At 35.1% G+C, this 17389-nt stretch overlaps 1 protein-coding gene across 1 annotated transcript in view; it reads right to left on the bottom strand.

The window, feature by feature from the left end:
- Positions 1-7282: 7282 nt before the first annotated feature.
- Positions 7283-17389, bottom strand: part of CSMD3 (CUB and Sushi multiple domains 3) — a 445444-nt gene continuing 435337 nt past the window's right edge. The window contains exons 65-71 of the mRNA XM_053466566.1: positions 16505-16684; positions 15743-15808; positions 14958-15116; positions 12407-12507; positions 11591-11678; positions 9202-9334; positions 7283-8026 (exon numbers count right to left, since the gene is read on the bottom strand). Of these exons, the coding sequence (XP_053322541.1) occupies positions 7867-8026; positions 9202-9334; positions 11591-11678; positions 12407-12507; positions 14958-15116; positions 15743-15808; positions 16505-16684 (887 nt within the window). The 3' untranslated portion in view covers positions 7283-7866. The remainder of the gene's footprint in view (positions 8027-9201; positions 9335-11590; positions 11679-12406; positions 12508-14957; positions 15117-15742; positions 15809-16504; positions 16685-17389) is intronic.

Raw genomic sequence — 17389 nt, forward strand, 5'->3', positions numbered from 1 at the left:
TGCCACACTGTGTAGATCACTTTTCAGGTTCAATACACCCAACACTAGTTAGGAAATGTTTTAGCCGTTTGTGACATTGATAATTAGTCTAACAATAATAAATAATAAAATTTGGGCTTCTAAATGTGAAAATACATGGAACATAATATTTATGCATTGATAATTATTCAAAGCGGAAGCTAACCATGTGTTTCTACCAACTGCTCTTACTACAGTGTGCTAGAGTTACTCTTTGTACATATACATATCTATACGATCTCCACAGTATAAAGTGACAAATCTGTAATAAATGTCATAGTCTGGAAACCACCATGTCAATAACACTCATCAGGCCCAAAATTCAACCAACAAATACCATTTTTAAATCATTGGTAGAAAACTATACCTATGGAGTTGTCTTTATTAAAATAGAGTAAAAGTGGTTCATTTTCTCTGAGCTATTACATCATATATCATATATGATCTCTGCTATGTGCATTCTTTATAGACCCAGTTCTGTTCCGGATACAGGGGTGGCTCGTAACGTTCAGCCAAGCTGCCCAGTAACCAAGTGCAGAGCTGGGTCAAAGATGAAGAAAAATGCTTTGGAGGTAACTCCTATGGGAGCAAAGAGAAGTGCGAAAGCAGGTCGGAAACGTGTGCTTATGTCATGTCCCAAGTGACTTTTCCTGTGATGTCATAACTCTTGTTACCCTTCTGCCACATAACAGGGAGCCTAATGGCCCTATTCAATGGGCCACTAGTCAATTGGCTGGTTAGAAGTGAGATCACTTAATCGGCCCACTAACACTAAGGAGGGCCTTGCAAGTCAGGACAGTCCTCCATAGTTGCCTCCCATGGATGGGACAGCAGGGTGCGCTGCTTTGGGTAAGGCCTAGGGCAGAGCTGAATGTAAAAAACTGGTTACACAAACCTCTTTTAGCCCAGCTGTAATAAAGATCCTAAAAAATATATTTTTCAGACAAGCTTAATTCACATTCTCTCTCTCATCATTAAATATTCAGCAAAAAAGACAGCACTTCAAATACATATAATAAGCCATCTAGACACCTTGCTGGCTATATCTGGACCTGCAAGTAAAAGACTTAAAAAGCTTCAGAAAGTTACCCCATATTGTCAAATCAAAGTTGTCCAGTAGCCAGCTGTCCCCTGCTGCACTTGCCAGAGAAGTGTTACTCAAAGGGTTAAATAAAACATAGAAAGTGGAAAATTATTTCACTGCTGATTTACAGGACATTTTCAGTCTTTGAAGTAAGGCTAAAATATTCCCTACTATTATCGTGTAACTTGTTTAGATAAAATTGAAATATGCAGATCTTGCCGAATTTATACAATATATATATACGTATATATATATATATATATATATATATATATATATATATATATATATATATATATATATATATATATGTGTATATATATATATATATATGTGTATATATATATATATATATTAAAAAGTCTGTGCCCAAAAAGGCATCACGAAGCTGTTCTATCTATGGGTGTATCTAGAGTATTTGGCATCTGGGGCAGATTGTACATTTGCCGCCCCCTACTTTTAAAACATGTGAAAAAACACCTATATTCTCACTCACTCTTACACATGATCTCTCACACCCTCACTTTCTCGTGCTTTCTCACGCTCTCTCACACTCTTTTATGCTCTTTCTCAATTTCTCCTTAACTTATCTGCAGACTGTTTCCATGTCCTGGCTCCTTTGGTCCCAGCGAATACCAAGCGAAGACAGAAGACAGAAAGAAGACAGAAAGAAGACAGAAGAGGCAAGAGAAGAAGCGTAGCTGCGACCAAACGAGACAGGGACACGGAAACGGTCTGCAGAGGACGTAGGGAGACATTGAGATATAGGACATTTCTGGGAGACTTAGGACCTCTGTGTGGGACCCCACTAATGAGTGGCACCCGGGGCAAATCGCCCCTTGCCTCCCCCTTAGTAAGTCACAGGTTCAGTGGTCTTGATTTATGCTGTTCTAGATCTTTTTACTACCACACACTACCACTCTAAATATTCATCAACATTAGCAAGAGGTAAAATTAATTAGTAATATTAGTATTTTATTTAGTAATATAATAATTTTTAAATTATTGTTTTGAGTATTTGCTGCAGCTGTATGAATATATTCAGTCCCTCTGCTTATCATGCAAAAAATATTTTGAAGAGTTATAAAATTCTTTATAAATATACAGTCATTTTTAGTCTATTTATATTGGGACGCATTTTCAATAAACTCCTTTCCAAAGCTAGATGATTAAATGTCAAAAGAGCAGTTAATCACTCTGAAATATTCACATAAGTAAGTAAATAGTAGGATAGTCTGACTGCAAAGGAATCTGAACTAAGTTACCCCTAACAGGCATCCCGAGGATCATGAAACATATTTCCTTATAGAAGCTTAAAGCAGGAATCTCACCCAAATGCTGGTGTGTTCCAAAAAGTTACATTGTCAGGTGGCACAAACGTATAAGAATCAACAAGGAATCAAGTAGAAGTGTCAACTCTGAGTTAAACACATAATTGAATCTAGCACTGGAAACCATCTTGGCCTTGTGTTATTATAATTATTATGTTTTTTTTCCCAACTGTTTTGCAATGTCTATTGTTTAGCAAGGACAAATTAAATGTACACATTTTCATTAATTTCCCAGGATTCCTCAACAACTGCATTCAAACCATACTGTTAGTAATTGTAATATGCCTACTGGAACCCATTTGCATTGTTTTGTGCATGAGCCTGTAGGACTGCATAATGTTTAAAGTTGTTTAAACTGGCCATATGGCACACTGGGCATATGCCTGGAGGGCCTCTTGCCAACAACGTCACACACACACACACAATCTGCTGCTCCAGCTGCAGTGCGGCTAGCGGAAGGATATGCCAGGCAGCATTCCACATACGCATAAAAATGTACCGTGCAGCCACGCATAACCAGTTAGCCACACTGACATCATCAGACTGCCTCTGATCTTAAAGTGCCAGAGCTGGCAGCTATGATATGCACACAACTTTCCTACAGAGCTGTAAGGGCCCCAAACAACCTTAGCTGCTCATTTGGCCAATGATTGTCTTTTAGAAAACCCCTGTGTACAACGATGTGATGACAGTTAGGGATTCTGCAAGGTAACATAGGTAAAACTGAGCAGAATAGACCCTCCCCTACTTGAAATGGTTTGTTCCATGATGCTCAGCAGAACACTCTCCCCGCAGAGCGAGCAGGGAGTGCTTCCTGTGACAGAATGTATGTCTATCTCACTGGCACAAGCAGGGATGCCTCCTTTTTGTGATGCGCCCTCTGTGTCCAGGTATTTCTGATTGAGGATAGTAAATTCAACTGTTGCCTATTTTGGGGGGATCTGTGTAGTGTGTGGGGGCATTACATGACCAGGTTATCCCTCCTTTCTGATTAAATTCTGACATCCTCATCAGTCTAATTCTCAAATATCCCTTGGCCAGTGGCAGATTAGCAAGGGGGTGATTTTGTTCAATGGGCTAAAGTGCCATTTATGCACACGAAAGTAGTAAAAAGTAGAATTACTAAAAACCAAATGTCATGAGTACTATGTAGGTAGTTTTATAGGTAGTGACTATGCGTGACTACCTATAAAAATGCTCTAGCAAAATGCTCGATCTCCCCTGACTGGCCTAAGATCAATGGTTTAAGAACAATGGATCTTGCAGCTTCCATGTGGACACCTTACAATGCTCTGAGCATCGTGATCTGGCTCTTCCAGTAAGGTAGGTGGATGGTTCCGCTCACTTCTGGCACCACCCCACCCACTCTTGGGGCCAGTACTGCCCCTCCTCACCTCTTGTCACCCCCCCAAAACAGTTGTCTTGGTTTGGGCAACAGGTCTATAGGAATTATAAGATTAATAAATTAGAAAGTACATATTTTATATTTATTTAATAAATTATTTATCTATATTTATATATTTAATAATCTCATTCTTTTACTTAAAAATGCTATGAATTTGGGTTATTCAAACGTATTCAACCCCAGTTTTCAAAATCTAAAATGTTTCCAGTAAAAGAGCCAACTATGGCTTGAGTAACAGTTTGACACCAGTTATTGTGTGCAAGTCAATAAATGTTTACAAACCTTCACAATATACTTATATCTTACCCTGTAAGCGAGTAGCCGTGTCACTGGTGTATGTTGTAAAGCTGTAAATCTCAACATGTTACTTAATAATGAATAAATAGAATATACTATATAATTGTTAAAATATAAAGTGGCCAGATCTCCCTTTTCAATTACTTGTAGGAGGTAATCACAATTATTCTTTTAGTTAAAGTTTATTGGCATTTTACAGCGATGTACAAAAATGCACACAGTTACAATTTATTCTGAATAACGTCTCCAGTTCTAGGGCCATTTGGTCACTTTACTGAAAGGCCTTTAAATGTATAATAGTGATATATAATGATATATTTATATGTAGTAATATATTCATTGCCTCCTGAGTACAAGGAAATGTATAGACAAATGTATTATACAAGGGAAATTTTACTAAAAATATCAATATATTTAATTTTGCCGCAGCTTGCACTTTTCATCAAAAAATTAAAAATAACAACATTAATCAGCTGAGTATAAAAGCTGCGTATTTTCTCAAAAGTTATTTTAGTAAAAAAATGTCAGCATGCCTGATGTGAAACTTACTATGCAATGGGCAATTTGGGCATTCATCCAAGCCATTCTCTGTTTCCTGTTTTCTACACCAATTAAAAGGAAGGTCACAAAGTTGTTCAATGAGTAGCCAATCAGGAAATGAGTTGAATGCTAGGATTCATCATATAAAAAACAACCTATAAGTTGTTTTTGTATGCCCTACTGAATAATATCAAATTTTAATTAGTAAAGCATGATGGTTAGTATTTAACAATTTAATGCCCACATGAACCAAAATTCTCATAATGATCATTAACTAATGGAATTGGGGTTGACAATCTGTGTGCATTTTATTTTCACGAATCTACACTTCCATGTTAATAAAAATAAAAAAAAAATAAAAAAAAAACAGAAGGGGAGCGAATGTATGAAATACAACCTTAAACTATCTTACCATGTGCATTATTGTTGCCCCTACGAGACTAATTTTTTTCATATTGGTTCTTTGGTAAAAATCTTTTTTTTTTTTTTTTGTTTATTTATTTTTTTTACTGCAAAAACCATTAGTAGCAAAGTCAACTTTGATAAAGTCTGTTATGTGTTTTTATTTTATTCAAATATATAAATATCTCTTTTTTTTTTTTTTACATGATGATGGTCTTCACAGTTTATTGAAATTATTAGACTTAAAATATCCTGTGAAGGTCATTTGTAAGCATTAATAAATAGGGCCTCGGGTCAATGGCATGCACCCATTATAAACATGGTTTACATTTGCGAACACCTCTTGTTGTATAGCTCAGCATTTATTTACAGCAAGTCCACATTTTATTTTTTGTATTTTTGCTCGAAAATCAGTTTAACCCTTTAAGTACCAAAGTGATAAGCAACACATTGCTATACCCTCTCTGCACACAAAGGATCGCAGCAGCATTCAGCATGCCTGGCGACTTTCTTCAATTGACAAGGAAGTCCCAGCTACGGCAGCTGATGATGGGGTAATCCCTTTAATCTTTGTACAGGAGTTCTGTCTAATTGTTTCTGTCCGTCACTTCACCCCTTCTTGCCCCTCAAATGGCCTCCTGGGAAGCTATACAAGTTCCCACGTATCGAAATTAGGTAGATATAAAGAATGAGGCATACATTTGCTGGATACCGTGTGATCTCACCAAGTGATGAATCTGAATTCATGTAGTAACATTAACTGGAACTGAAGATTATGACCGAGCATGCTAAAGCATATAGAAAAAAGTTTTACGGAATTTGTGATTTAAAAAAAAATAAATAAATGCAGCAATATAAATTAGTACTGACCGTCACTTCCAAGCATTTAAAACCTCTTTGGTTGAAAGAAATTATAAAACAAACATTATTGGTGACTCCAAATAATAACTCTTCAAACCATTTATAATATTTTCCTTGGCGACCCAGTTCTTCTCATTGGAAGGGGGATATGTGTTTGACCAAAACGTAAATGACTAAAATGTATTCGGTTGCCTATATTCATGCAATAATAATAATAGAAATGCTGCCTTTTTAGTAGGACCTATGGCCTAAGATGCGAGACATATTTAACCCCTTAAGGACAATGGGCGGTCCCTAAACCCATTGAAAACTATACATTTTGAGCCCGTGCATGTACGGGCTTTGTCATTAAGGGGTTAAAACAAGCTCTTCAGATCCTTATCCCGTGAACCCAGCTTGCAAAGGGACTTGGTCTTGGTAGAATGACAAGATAATTAAAGAGAGTGGAAAAATCTTACAGTAAGTACATCTAAGCCATTCTCTTGCAATGGATTGATTTTGCAACCGCACTCAAAGAATTACAATCAGCAAGGAAATACACAGAGCTGGATCTATTTACATTCTAGGTATACCTAGGCCAACAAATGACTTGTGACACTACAATCTAAAAAATACAAAAAACAAATAAACAACCAACGGTACTTTGCAAGCAGGATACAGGAATAAGTGCGAAGAGCCAAAATGGATATAATTTATATTCTTAAATAGTTTGGTGAAACTAGTAGAAATCCTACATTTAAAATGTGAAGCTTTAGCTATATGTTTAGTCTATCACATAGAACATCCAGACTAGGGCTCTGAAGGTTTAGATGAGGTCAGCACAGGAGAGTAAAACTTAAAAAAAGAATTATTTTCCTGTAAAAAAAAAAAAATAAGTTACAGAACTAGAAGTGAATAAAGATATAAAGTAACAATACACTGGCATGAAGGGTAATCGGTAGATTGAATTAACCCCTTAAGGACAATGGGTGGTGCCTAAACCCATTGAAAACAATGCATTTTGAGCCCGTACATGTACGGGCTTTGTCATTAAGGGGTTAAAGCAACCGTGTTAACCATCACATGCATAGCATGGGTTAGAGTAGTTACCAGCTTTCAACGGACACGACTCATTAATGGCGAGCCGCGTAAAAATATTCATAGCTCCAAATGACAAAAATGCCTGGTTGGTGAGCTGCAGACACCCAGCTCTTGCTGGCCTCTAAAAGTCATCACTCTCAGAGCGGTCTTTTGACTGAGAACGATGGGAATTGTTACCCAATGACAGCGAGGAAGTCACAGGACCCCCTGGAATAGCACCTCATGACTTTTAAATTAATGATTACAGAAGTCTTCAACTGATACGTTTCAAACTATTATTTTTTATGTTTTTTTTTTTATAAAATAATAACAATAAAACTAAGTACACCTGTTATCATTTGGATTTTAGTTTTGGACGCACATGAAAAGGAAATCAACAAGGGCCTATATTTTTTATGGTGCAAAACCAAAGAAAATAAAACTCTTATACCTGCAATTAAACATATTTGTCTCCAGTAAGTATAGTAATTGTCTATCATATATCTCTTTTTTTTGTTTTCCCAGATCATCTAATATAGTTTATAAAGCACAGTAAATACTGATAGTGGATGCTCCTCCGATATATGCAAATAAGTTTTGAATTTAGAATAAATCTCCTTTTTAAAAAAAAGAAAATAAAGTGTAATTCAGCACTCACAGAGTGCAGGCAATTAGCTGGAATACTCTTCATGCCGCACATAAAGAATAATTTAAGTCCCTTCGGCATAAAACTTCTCTCATTGCCGTCTTCTCTTCTTGAAAGTGTGATTTCAAATGTTCTTCGAAATGTGCTTTAATTATAGCAGTGACCCAAAGAGTACTCTGCTTTATGTCTCATTTCCAGGCTCCCGATTCAAAGTATTCCAGCATTATACCATTGTGCAGACAGTGTTCAAATTGGGGTCAAATCTCACAGCTTTCCCTTCCACGGATTTTGCATTGGTGTCATACATTGGGTTTTCAAACGCTGCTTGGCCATTGTTGTTTTCATGAACAGAGCATCCTGTATATTGTGTTTTGGGTGCAGTCCTGTAAGGAGTATATAACACATATGTATCACTCAATCTTTACTGTTATTTGTTAAAAGGTAATAGCAGTTGACTCAACTCACATCAATAAAAAAAACATTAGAGGGAAATCATTTAGAGGGAATTGTTGGACAATGGTGGAGGAGTGGAGCTGCAGCTTCTCCCTAAGTTAAGTGGCTTATTTTATTCTTTCATTTTCTAAGAATGTGTATTAAAGTACTCATAAAGAACTTACAAATATGTTTCAAATGCATTATCTTTGATAGGAGTGGCTTAGTGAGGGGTGGAGTTAACATATGGGAGAAGGAGGAGAATCGGGCAGGGATTGGACATCCTCCAACAACCTATAGACAGAGCAACACGGCCTGGAGAAGCTGCACCCAGATTCTCGGGTGGAAATCCGGACAGTTCCCACGTATGGACAATATACTGTTTTTTATGCAATGCTAGCGAGAGAGCGCACTCAAACGTTGGCCTGATAGGTGGCAATATAGTCCATGCACTAAATATCCATGCAGCATGTGGTTATTAATAACTCAAATTAAAGTGCCTTCACACCTAACATTATAGGCAAGGTGTTTTCAGATCACAGCACGCCTCACCTATGTTACATGGGCTGTTAAGACAATGCCGCAGTGTTGCCCCCTTTTGGTCACTGCCAGATTTGACTATGCACGGTCTGCACTGTGACTACCGGCATCCACTTATTTCGATATGTATTAATGAATTATAGAGACAAAATAAGTTCATTAAATCGACTAAAGAACTAATTGGGCGAAGTGAAAACCGGAACAGCGTGGGTGAAAATAAAAAGGGTAAACGCGCGTCTACTAATCTAGAAGCTTCACTGAGACAAATAAAAAATCTCCTATTCTCATTAGAGTAACATAAAACACTCAAGAAACCTTCTCTGCTGCTATCACACCGTCTCCTAAGCAAAACTTGAATATATATTGTGAAATGTCACATTATGAATATTTTAATAACCCTGTATTTTAAATTAAATATGACATAGTATGGAGCAGTATGAGACTAAATATTATTTATTCTATTGGCATAGATGAGAGTACCAATGTGTATATATTATACGAGATACATGACACTATCAGAGAACACACATAAAGCAGATACAATGTTGATGTTGGTGCAATAACATATGGCTCAGTAATAGCTTACCTTTGTTTGTATAGATAAAATCCGAAACCTGCAAATATTAGAGCAAAGAAAGGCACCAGAATAGCTATAGCCACCGAGCTGCTGTTTGTTCCGAGTGTCGCATTTGTGGAGTTATCAAGCGACGTGTTCATTCCTGTGACCAGAAAAAGGTACACGGATCAAAGAAACAGCATATCGCAAACGCATATTCTCTTTGTGTTCACATGGTATTTCTATATTTATATTGGTTAAAGTTACCGTAACCTAGATATTTTTTAAGGAATAAAAGGTAAGTATTAAAATGACAAATATTTGCCATAGTGTACTAAATATCACCGGGGTCTTTTCAGATGTAAAATAGGCTGTAATGTGCCTTGTCTTCTTATGTCCCCTTTTTTTGACAAGCAAACAAAAAGAAATTAAATTACTTACAATTGGCAAATGAGATGAAGCAAAAAACTAAATAAATGATTTGTGATCAGCCTTGACTTCTGTCTTTCAGGTTTAATGTTTCACAAAAGGTGTGTTCACCGATCACGCAAATGAATCAGATACAATGAGGTACTCTATGTTCTTCAGTCTTTCAGTCCGGCATGAATACTTACTATTTATAATTATTGATTTATAAAGTTATTTATTTATTTTCAGGATACACTGAAATAACTCTTGTTTTCAGGTATGTCCTAATTACTAAGCTCTTTGCTAACTTTTGGGAATGTCAAGCGTCTCAAACAAAATGTTTCAACACCGCGGAACATCAAACCTCCACCTAATGACATAATGCCTTTAAATAATCAAAAAAAAGTATACCATTATATAAAACATGGAGCCTTTTCCTGAAGTTTATAATCTTTCAATGGCCCAGCACAGAAACAGATGTGAAGTTACGTAAGACACCTGAGATGTCTTCTCTTCAGATGGAACGAACATCTATGATAATTTAAGTCCGGCTTGTAAATCAGTTTGCTTCAATATTACAGGGGATGGGTTTTCTACTACATCCTACGGATCGGCCGTCCATTTTTACCAACTTTCTGCCTACTCCCCATCTTGTTCCACTAATTTTGCCCACCTACAAAGCCTTTTCAACTTTTTCTGAGCACTGGGGTGACAATGGTCATTGGGGATGATGCACAAACGTGCGTGATACACGCAACGCTAAATATCACAGTTGTGATAATTGCCATCCTTTATAGATACCATTAGACATCATCCCATTGGCTCTAAGGGAGCATGGAAGGAAATCCAGGCCCCAAGTGTTCCTAAGGAAGCCTTTATATCTGGAAAAAGTGGTCGTTGGGAATTCAGAAAAAATATAAACCACCATAAAATAGCCAAAGGTTTAAATAGTAGTTTAGTGTTTTCACTGTATTTAGACTTAAAGTCCATACACAATCTTAAAACCATTCTGGAATACCTTGTGTCCCCGATGCTATATACTATATATACCCCAAGAGAATAATAGCTAAAAGCAATTTATAGCTTAATAATATCTCTTTTAATGAAATTTTCCTACTCTATCTGCCCAGAAGATCACCAGGGAACATGATATTTTTATTGTGCTGGTGAATAATTAGATTGTAAATATGACGTTTCTGTTTATAGTAAATCTATAAAATAAACAGGTGTTTCTTCCACGGTAGGCAAGATTGCTTTCAATAACGCTGACATAAATTGGTAACCAGAGCCGCGCACGGATCACTTATTATATGAACTTGTGCTGTAGAGACTATATTGGAGGTTGTACTTGAATAGATCTTTTCTTCAATGTTAAAGATAATAGGTAAATGGTGTGCAAAACATATTGATTCTGAAAAAAAAAACTATTGATTCTGAAGAAAAAAAGTATTATAATGACAAAATACAGCTATTTAAGGTCTAATAACTCTGTAATCTCACACTAGGCCCATGACAGTATACTTTACAGGTCTTAATCGAAGGATACAGAGACAAAGGTCTTTAGATTGCCAACTGGGTCTCATATCACATTCACAATGGCTTATAAAGAAAGTAACCTGTTTATTGCTTTTTATTACTTTAATAGAAAGAAAGAGATTAAACAAAAAAAAAAAAAAAATATATATATATATATATATATATATATATATATATATATATGTATATAAAAAAATACTGTTTCACCCACACTGGCAAAATATATCTGAATTATAAATATCAGAAAAAAATGCTTATTGCACAAATGTTTTAACTCTCTTACTTTAATAACCTCATTCACTCCTGAAAGATCCTTTCTGCACCTGAGCAAGTTATGATAGGGGTGCATGAAAAGTAGCCAAATAATCGGGAGGAACACCTCCCATTTGCATTCATCCCTTTATCTCAAAACATAAAAAAAGATGTATTTATTGTGTGGAAATTACAATATTTAAAAATCTAAACATCTATGTACCTATACTTCGAAGACCAAATTGTCCATAATCTTTTCCATGAATTGACCCTTGAAAAACATAGGTGGATCCATCGGGTTCTGCTGAAACCTGCATAACAAAAATAAATGAATACGGTAAAGCTGATAAGACATTTTGTTTAAAGTTCTTGAACGAAAGCCATTGACCAAGTGATAACTTACTGTCCGCATATTCCACGAAAAAATCTTTGTTGTACGATAGTAATTCTAGTGCTATTAATACTATTTTCAACCAAATCACACTTTTGCCTTTTCCTATCAAGTGTATAAAACTTATGTTTGCTCTTTTTATTCCCCTCTGTACAATGCGAAACAATAACATGTCTTTTTGTTTATTTGTTAATAGATCAGTAGATCATCACTGTGCATTTCCAAATTTCATCAGTATTGAAAAGATTCAATATAAATATAAAACTTTGCGCTCTTAAACACTTCTAAAATGACCTTCCTTTATACATTTGATCTCCTTAAAACTAAATCTGCAGAAATTGGGTTAAGCTGCGCTCTGTCTCTTACATCTGTCATTACCTTGTCATAAACTTCCCAAAACGTACATAAGAAACTTTTTCAAGAATACATACATTTTTAGGTATACAGTTAAACACATTTTTAACATTATTTTGTATTCTGAGCATAAAAGAATCAAAACAATTGTTTAATAATCTACTGCATATATATTTAATATAATATTATGTATATCTGTATGTATATTATATCTGTTATATTATTTATAGAGTATATATATGTGTGTGTGTGTTATGTTTCATATACTTAGCTCTAAGCTATTTTTCTACTTACAAAGCCATCCATCGCCCACTTGTCGTCCTTCGCTTTGGTTGATGATGACTTCATTGAATAAATATGTAGTATCAAGCGAGCTTCTTGACTTTTATAAACTCCTGTATATAAAAACAATGAAGAATTTTTCGGTTTACATAAATTAAAATGACAGGCCAAGTAATTATTTTATTTTCCTTAACCAATAGTATGCTTCATCTTTAAGTAATTTTTTCTTTTCTTCGTGGCTCAGGTTCTCACTTGACCTTAAAATTTTTACAAATATAATACAATAAGCAAATACGTTAACATAAGCTAAATATTTCAATACTTTAAGTAAGCATTATATGGTTCTTACATCTCCCTACAGGAAGCCAAGTTCCTTATGATGTCATAGCTGGTGCGAAGTACCACAACTTGCTCTGTACATTTGTCAATTTCTCTACTATCAAGTTGACAATGTTGCCTAGGCAGCTTATTACATATAATTACATGGTTTTAGTACAACTTTGATTAGAACAAACCCAAAGTTTTATTTTAATGAAGCACAGAAAATCGATATTGTTTTAATATACATTCAAAAGCTAAAATTACCCCTAATAGATAAACAAACTTAGATTTGGCAGGAATAAGCGGAATGTGATAAGGGGCTTTTATCTTACTATTCTATTGACATTATGAATGAAATAACTAAATACATTTTCTGGTCTGATAATACACTAATTAAGTATTTCTTAATTAACATACAATCTCACCAACCAATCTTTGCAGGATCACTTTTGGCTTGGCATCCTTATCCCCAAAAATGGACGTATGTTGCCAAGATGGCATAATATACGCTTTGTGATTAAAATACAATTTAGTACATTTGTGGTTTTATTTGTTATGTCCTGAAGTGGTGGCTTTTTTGGGTTTAGGGTATATTATATTTTTTCTTTATTATTGTGTATTGTTGATTACAGCGTCAATGTAGGCCCTGTTAACCTTTCAAGCACATTTCTGTAACATCACATATGACAAAGCTTTATTGTACATCTAAAGCAAGTGGGGAAAAAAAGTCCCCGCAGTATTAAGGCAGCATGAAGCAAGTGGTGCAATCTTAAAATGTTTAATCTGTCTGAAATGTAATACTGACTAAAGGATTACCTGGAACAAAGGGTAGTATAAAACTTTCGGCTAGCCGTGTCTTTAAGGCAGAGATCACTGGAGCATATGTTACTTTAGGTAAATGTAAAGTATGTATTGTGCGGATGAACAGACTCCGAGTATGTAATAAACTGGTGCATGTGGATAGAGCGATAGAGGTGAACTGGACACATAAGCCAAACTCTTCACCTGTGACAGCCTCTTTTACTCACAAGTTGACCCCTGGGTACTCTGCGGCTGCTGAGGCAACTCGCAATCCAAAAAAATAGCCAAAATGTTAGGGTAAGCAGGTAGGAGGCTGGTACATGGATAAGAGACACTGAGAAGTACACCCACCGGCTGGGGATGGGCAAGGAAACACTGGCTAGACAGATATCTGTGTAACTGGATACATAAGATCTATTACAAAAAAATACCCAAACATAAGATAGAGTCCTTCCAGGAGATGCACAAAAACATCCAACTACAGAAAAGTCGTTAAAATGTTTGTCTACAACCACGTAGAACGCATCTTAATAAAAGATGGGACAGGATGCACCCGTGGAGATGCAGAAGAAAAGTGAGATGTTGCATTCCCTTTCAGATGAAGACAAAATACAATTAAAGAACTCTTGTTTGTGCTAAACAAGCCGTTTCTCTCATACACTAATGTGTCTTTTGCATTACTGTTTATTAATATGTTTGTAAAGCTATCCAAGGCGAATGCACTTGTTTTCCTATTAGGTTCAAATGGAATGGTTATATCTTATAGCAGTCATGTATCCGGAAATTAATACCAATAATAATTTTACTTATAACATTAATAATAATAATACTACTAATAATAATAATACTATTACTACAAATGATAATAATACTAATACTACTACTAATAGTACTACAACTACTACTACTACTAATAATAATGATAATAATAATAATTCTACAAATTATAATACTAATATTACAACTACTACTAATATTTATGTAACTGTTAATATATTGAAGTAAACTGGTATATTAGGATACATTTGGCTTGCTTGAAATGTATAGTGGCAAGAATCATTTAATTAAGAGAAGGCAAGTTTTAAATGTACTTTTTCATTTTCATAGACGTACAGGAGAAACGTGCTGTATAAATGTCACTGAAGAACTGCATTGATTTTTAATATTCCTGACCAGTGTGAAAGAAAATGCCTTTACACCGTGTAAAATAAAGAGCAAAGTTTCATAGATTCAATACGAGAAATTACTTTCAATAAATGTTATCCTAACTTTAATATGAAGTTACAATGTGATTGCTTCACAATAATGTCTTCTATGTGAGTAGACAAACATGACAGTCTAGTGGTAATTTGACAGTCGCCATCATCATTGATCAGCAATTGAACTGGCTGAAGAATAATGTGAATTAATTGATATAGACAGGCATATAAAATAATATTACCTGAAAGCAGGAACTCCGTGTTGCTGTTGATAAGTGTAGCATTTAATCTTCCCGTTGACATATTATAGCTGTTAATTGTCAGATTCATTGGCTGATTCTTTCCTTTGAGGTTGTAGAAACCTTTCCATACATGATTGCGAGCAAACACATCATCTGGAACTAAGAGACAACAATAAGAACCTGCAATCAGTAAAATTCATACTCCAGTCTTGTCCACAACACTTCATCAATCGAATACATTTTTACAGTTAATTTAATAAAAATGCATTTTATAGCATATGGGATTATGTTGTAATTTTTGTATTCTGCGTGATGAATAATAATGTGTATTTCATAGAATATTGGATTTTTGAAATTCCTTTTTTTTTGCTTATATGCTATTTAATCTTGATATGTGCTTTTGTGTTTTGCTACATAAGACATGTATGTACTGTATATGTGAAGCTGTGTTACAGGAAATGAATGAGTAGTCTTAGCAGAGAGAGAAAGGTAGGGTAGACACAAAATATCTACATATAAACTATAATAGATACCAAAACTTTAAAATAATCTAAAAAGTCTAAACAATGTTGAGAATTTCCTACTTTCAATAAATCTCCATTAGCTACACCACACATGGACTAAACTATTGCTTAAAAATCCTTCACTTGGCGATTTAAGCTCTTTACAGATGTCAGGAGGCTGAATTACTTAGTAACTTTAAAATGTTCTGAACCAGCAGTTTCTAAGGTAATATATTCTCACTTTTTACAATATGCATATTTAGAAAATTACTTGATACTTACCATTTAGTTTAGGGCTTGGAGTTCCCAAAACAGGCTTAGTTTTGTTCTCAAAGGACTTGGATCCAGCTAATAAAATATATATGTATAAATAAATGCATAAATAATGTAAACAACTATTAATAATAATTAAAAAAATAACATGGCTACAACTTCTAACCAGTAAATTATTTTTAATGTTTAAAATCCTTAAAAATAAAATAAACTTTCAATAATGCTTATGTTGCCAAAAATGCTTAATTTTAGATTCAGTCATTTTTATTGTATGTCACTAAACAACAGCCCCAAATGGCTTCAGGGTTACCAGACCAGGTAAATATTGGTGTTAAGATTAGTGAACATTCTTGATTAATTTTGGTCTACCCAAAGGGAATTTTTTCCCAACTCAAAAGAGATGTAGATGTGTGAAGGGAACACAAATATTGTATATTTATGGAATGAGTTATATTGCATTGAGAAAGGTTAGCGCTGACAAAAAACTGGCTTTATCTCTTTTTATTCCCATAAACTTCCTTTTTCTGCTGACATGGAGGCTCCATTGTTGTCAGTTGTGTGACATTTTCGGTGACTTTACCTACTCAACCACCACATTGAGCTGACTCTTTCTGGCAGTGCTATGAGGTCTGGTGGCTAAGCTATATATCGCCATGTAGTGTGACGGAATCCCCATTTTTTATGCCTTAGGTAGGTGTTTTTTGAATTTTATTCACTGGGTATGATACTAGAAATAGAACATTAGTAGTCCTTAAACATTACTAACTATACCTGTGCAAACTGGAACTTTTCCACTCCAGGTGTTGTCTGGCTGGCAGATTCTGTGCTCTGTACCTCCTGAGAGGATATATCCTGGCTGACAAGTGTAAATTAATGTATAACCAAGTGACGGAAGATCCATCCCAACAACATTTGAATGCAGTGGAGAATCTGGTTGTTTGCAACTGTGGGCTAAAAAATTAAAGCATTGGTTACAGCAACAGAACATAAATTTTAAGGCAAGACAGGAGGCTTCCTATTTTGCATATATTTCTTTACCAAAGAAAGAGATAACGATCAAAGAAAAAAACAACCAATAAACAGCATTCAGAAGGTATAAAACCCTAGCCAATCCTTCCACTTCCTCTTTCTTTGCTGCTCACCGTAGCGACAGGTCAGATTTAATCCATATTACAGTTTAAAATGTATCAGTACAATGCTATGAATGGAAAGTATGCCTACTTTAATTGTTATGTATATTTTTCTCCATTTGCCATTAGATTATGGGCCGCTATAGATCATCACTTCCATACTGCAGTATGGTAGAATTTAGCAAGTTATTATTAAGGTCACATCTGACCTGGATGATGATTGTTGCTGTCAAAAATAAGAATAAGAAGGCAGAAGTGGGAGAACGATAGAGTTTAGGTTAAGAAACCGCTTTGGCCACCCAGTATGATTTATTGTTGCACAATATGCACACAGTATAAAAATATAATACAATGGATTTTCTCCTGCATTGTATAGTGAGATATTTGCTAACTAGTTGGATGTGGGTTTCCTAACTATGGCCACTACTAATGAAGGCTGGAATTGTTCCCAAGTGAACATCGTTTTTTGAAGGGGCGATTCAGATACCAAATACAATTCTCTTCCAAACTCCGTAGCAATTAGTTA

Source organism: Spea bombifrons, chromosome 5, assembly GCF_027358695.1.
Source record: "Spea bombifrons isolate aSpeBom1 chromosome 5, aSpeBom1.2.pri, whole genome shotgun sequence".
Taxonomy (NCBI): domain Eukaryota; kingdom Metazoa; phylum Chordata; class Amphibia; order Anura; family Pelobatidae; genus Spea; species Spea bombifrons.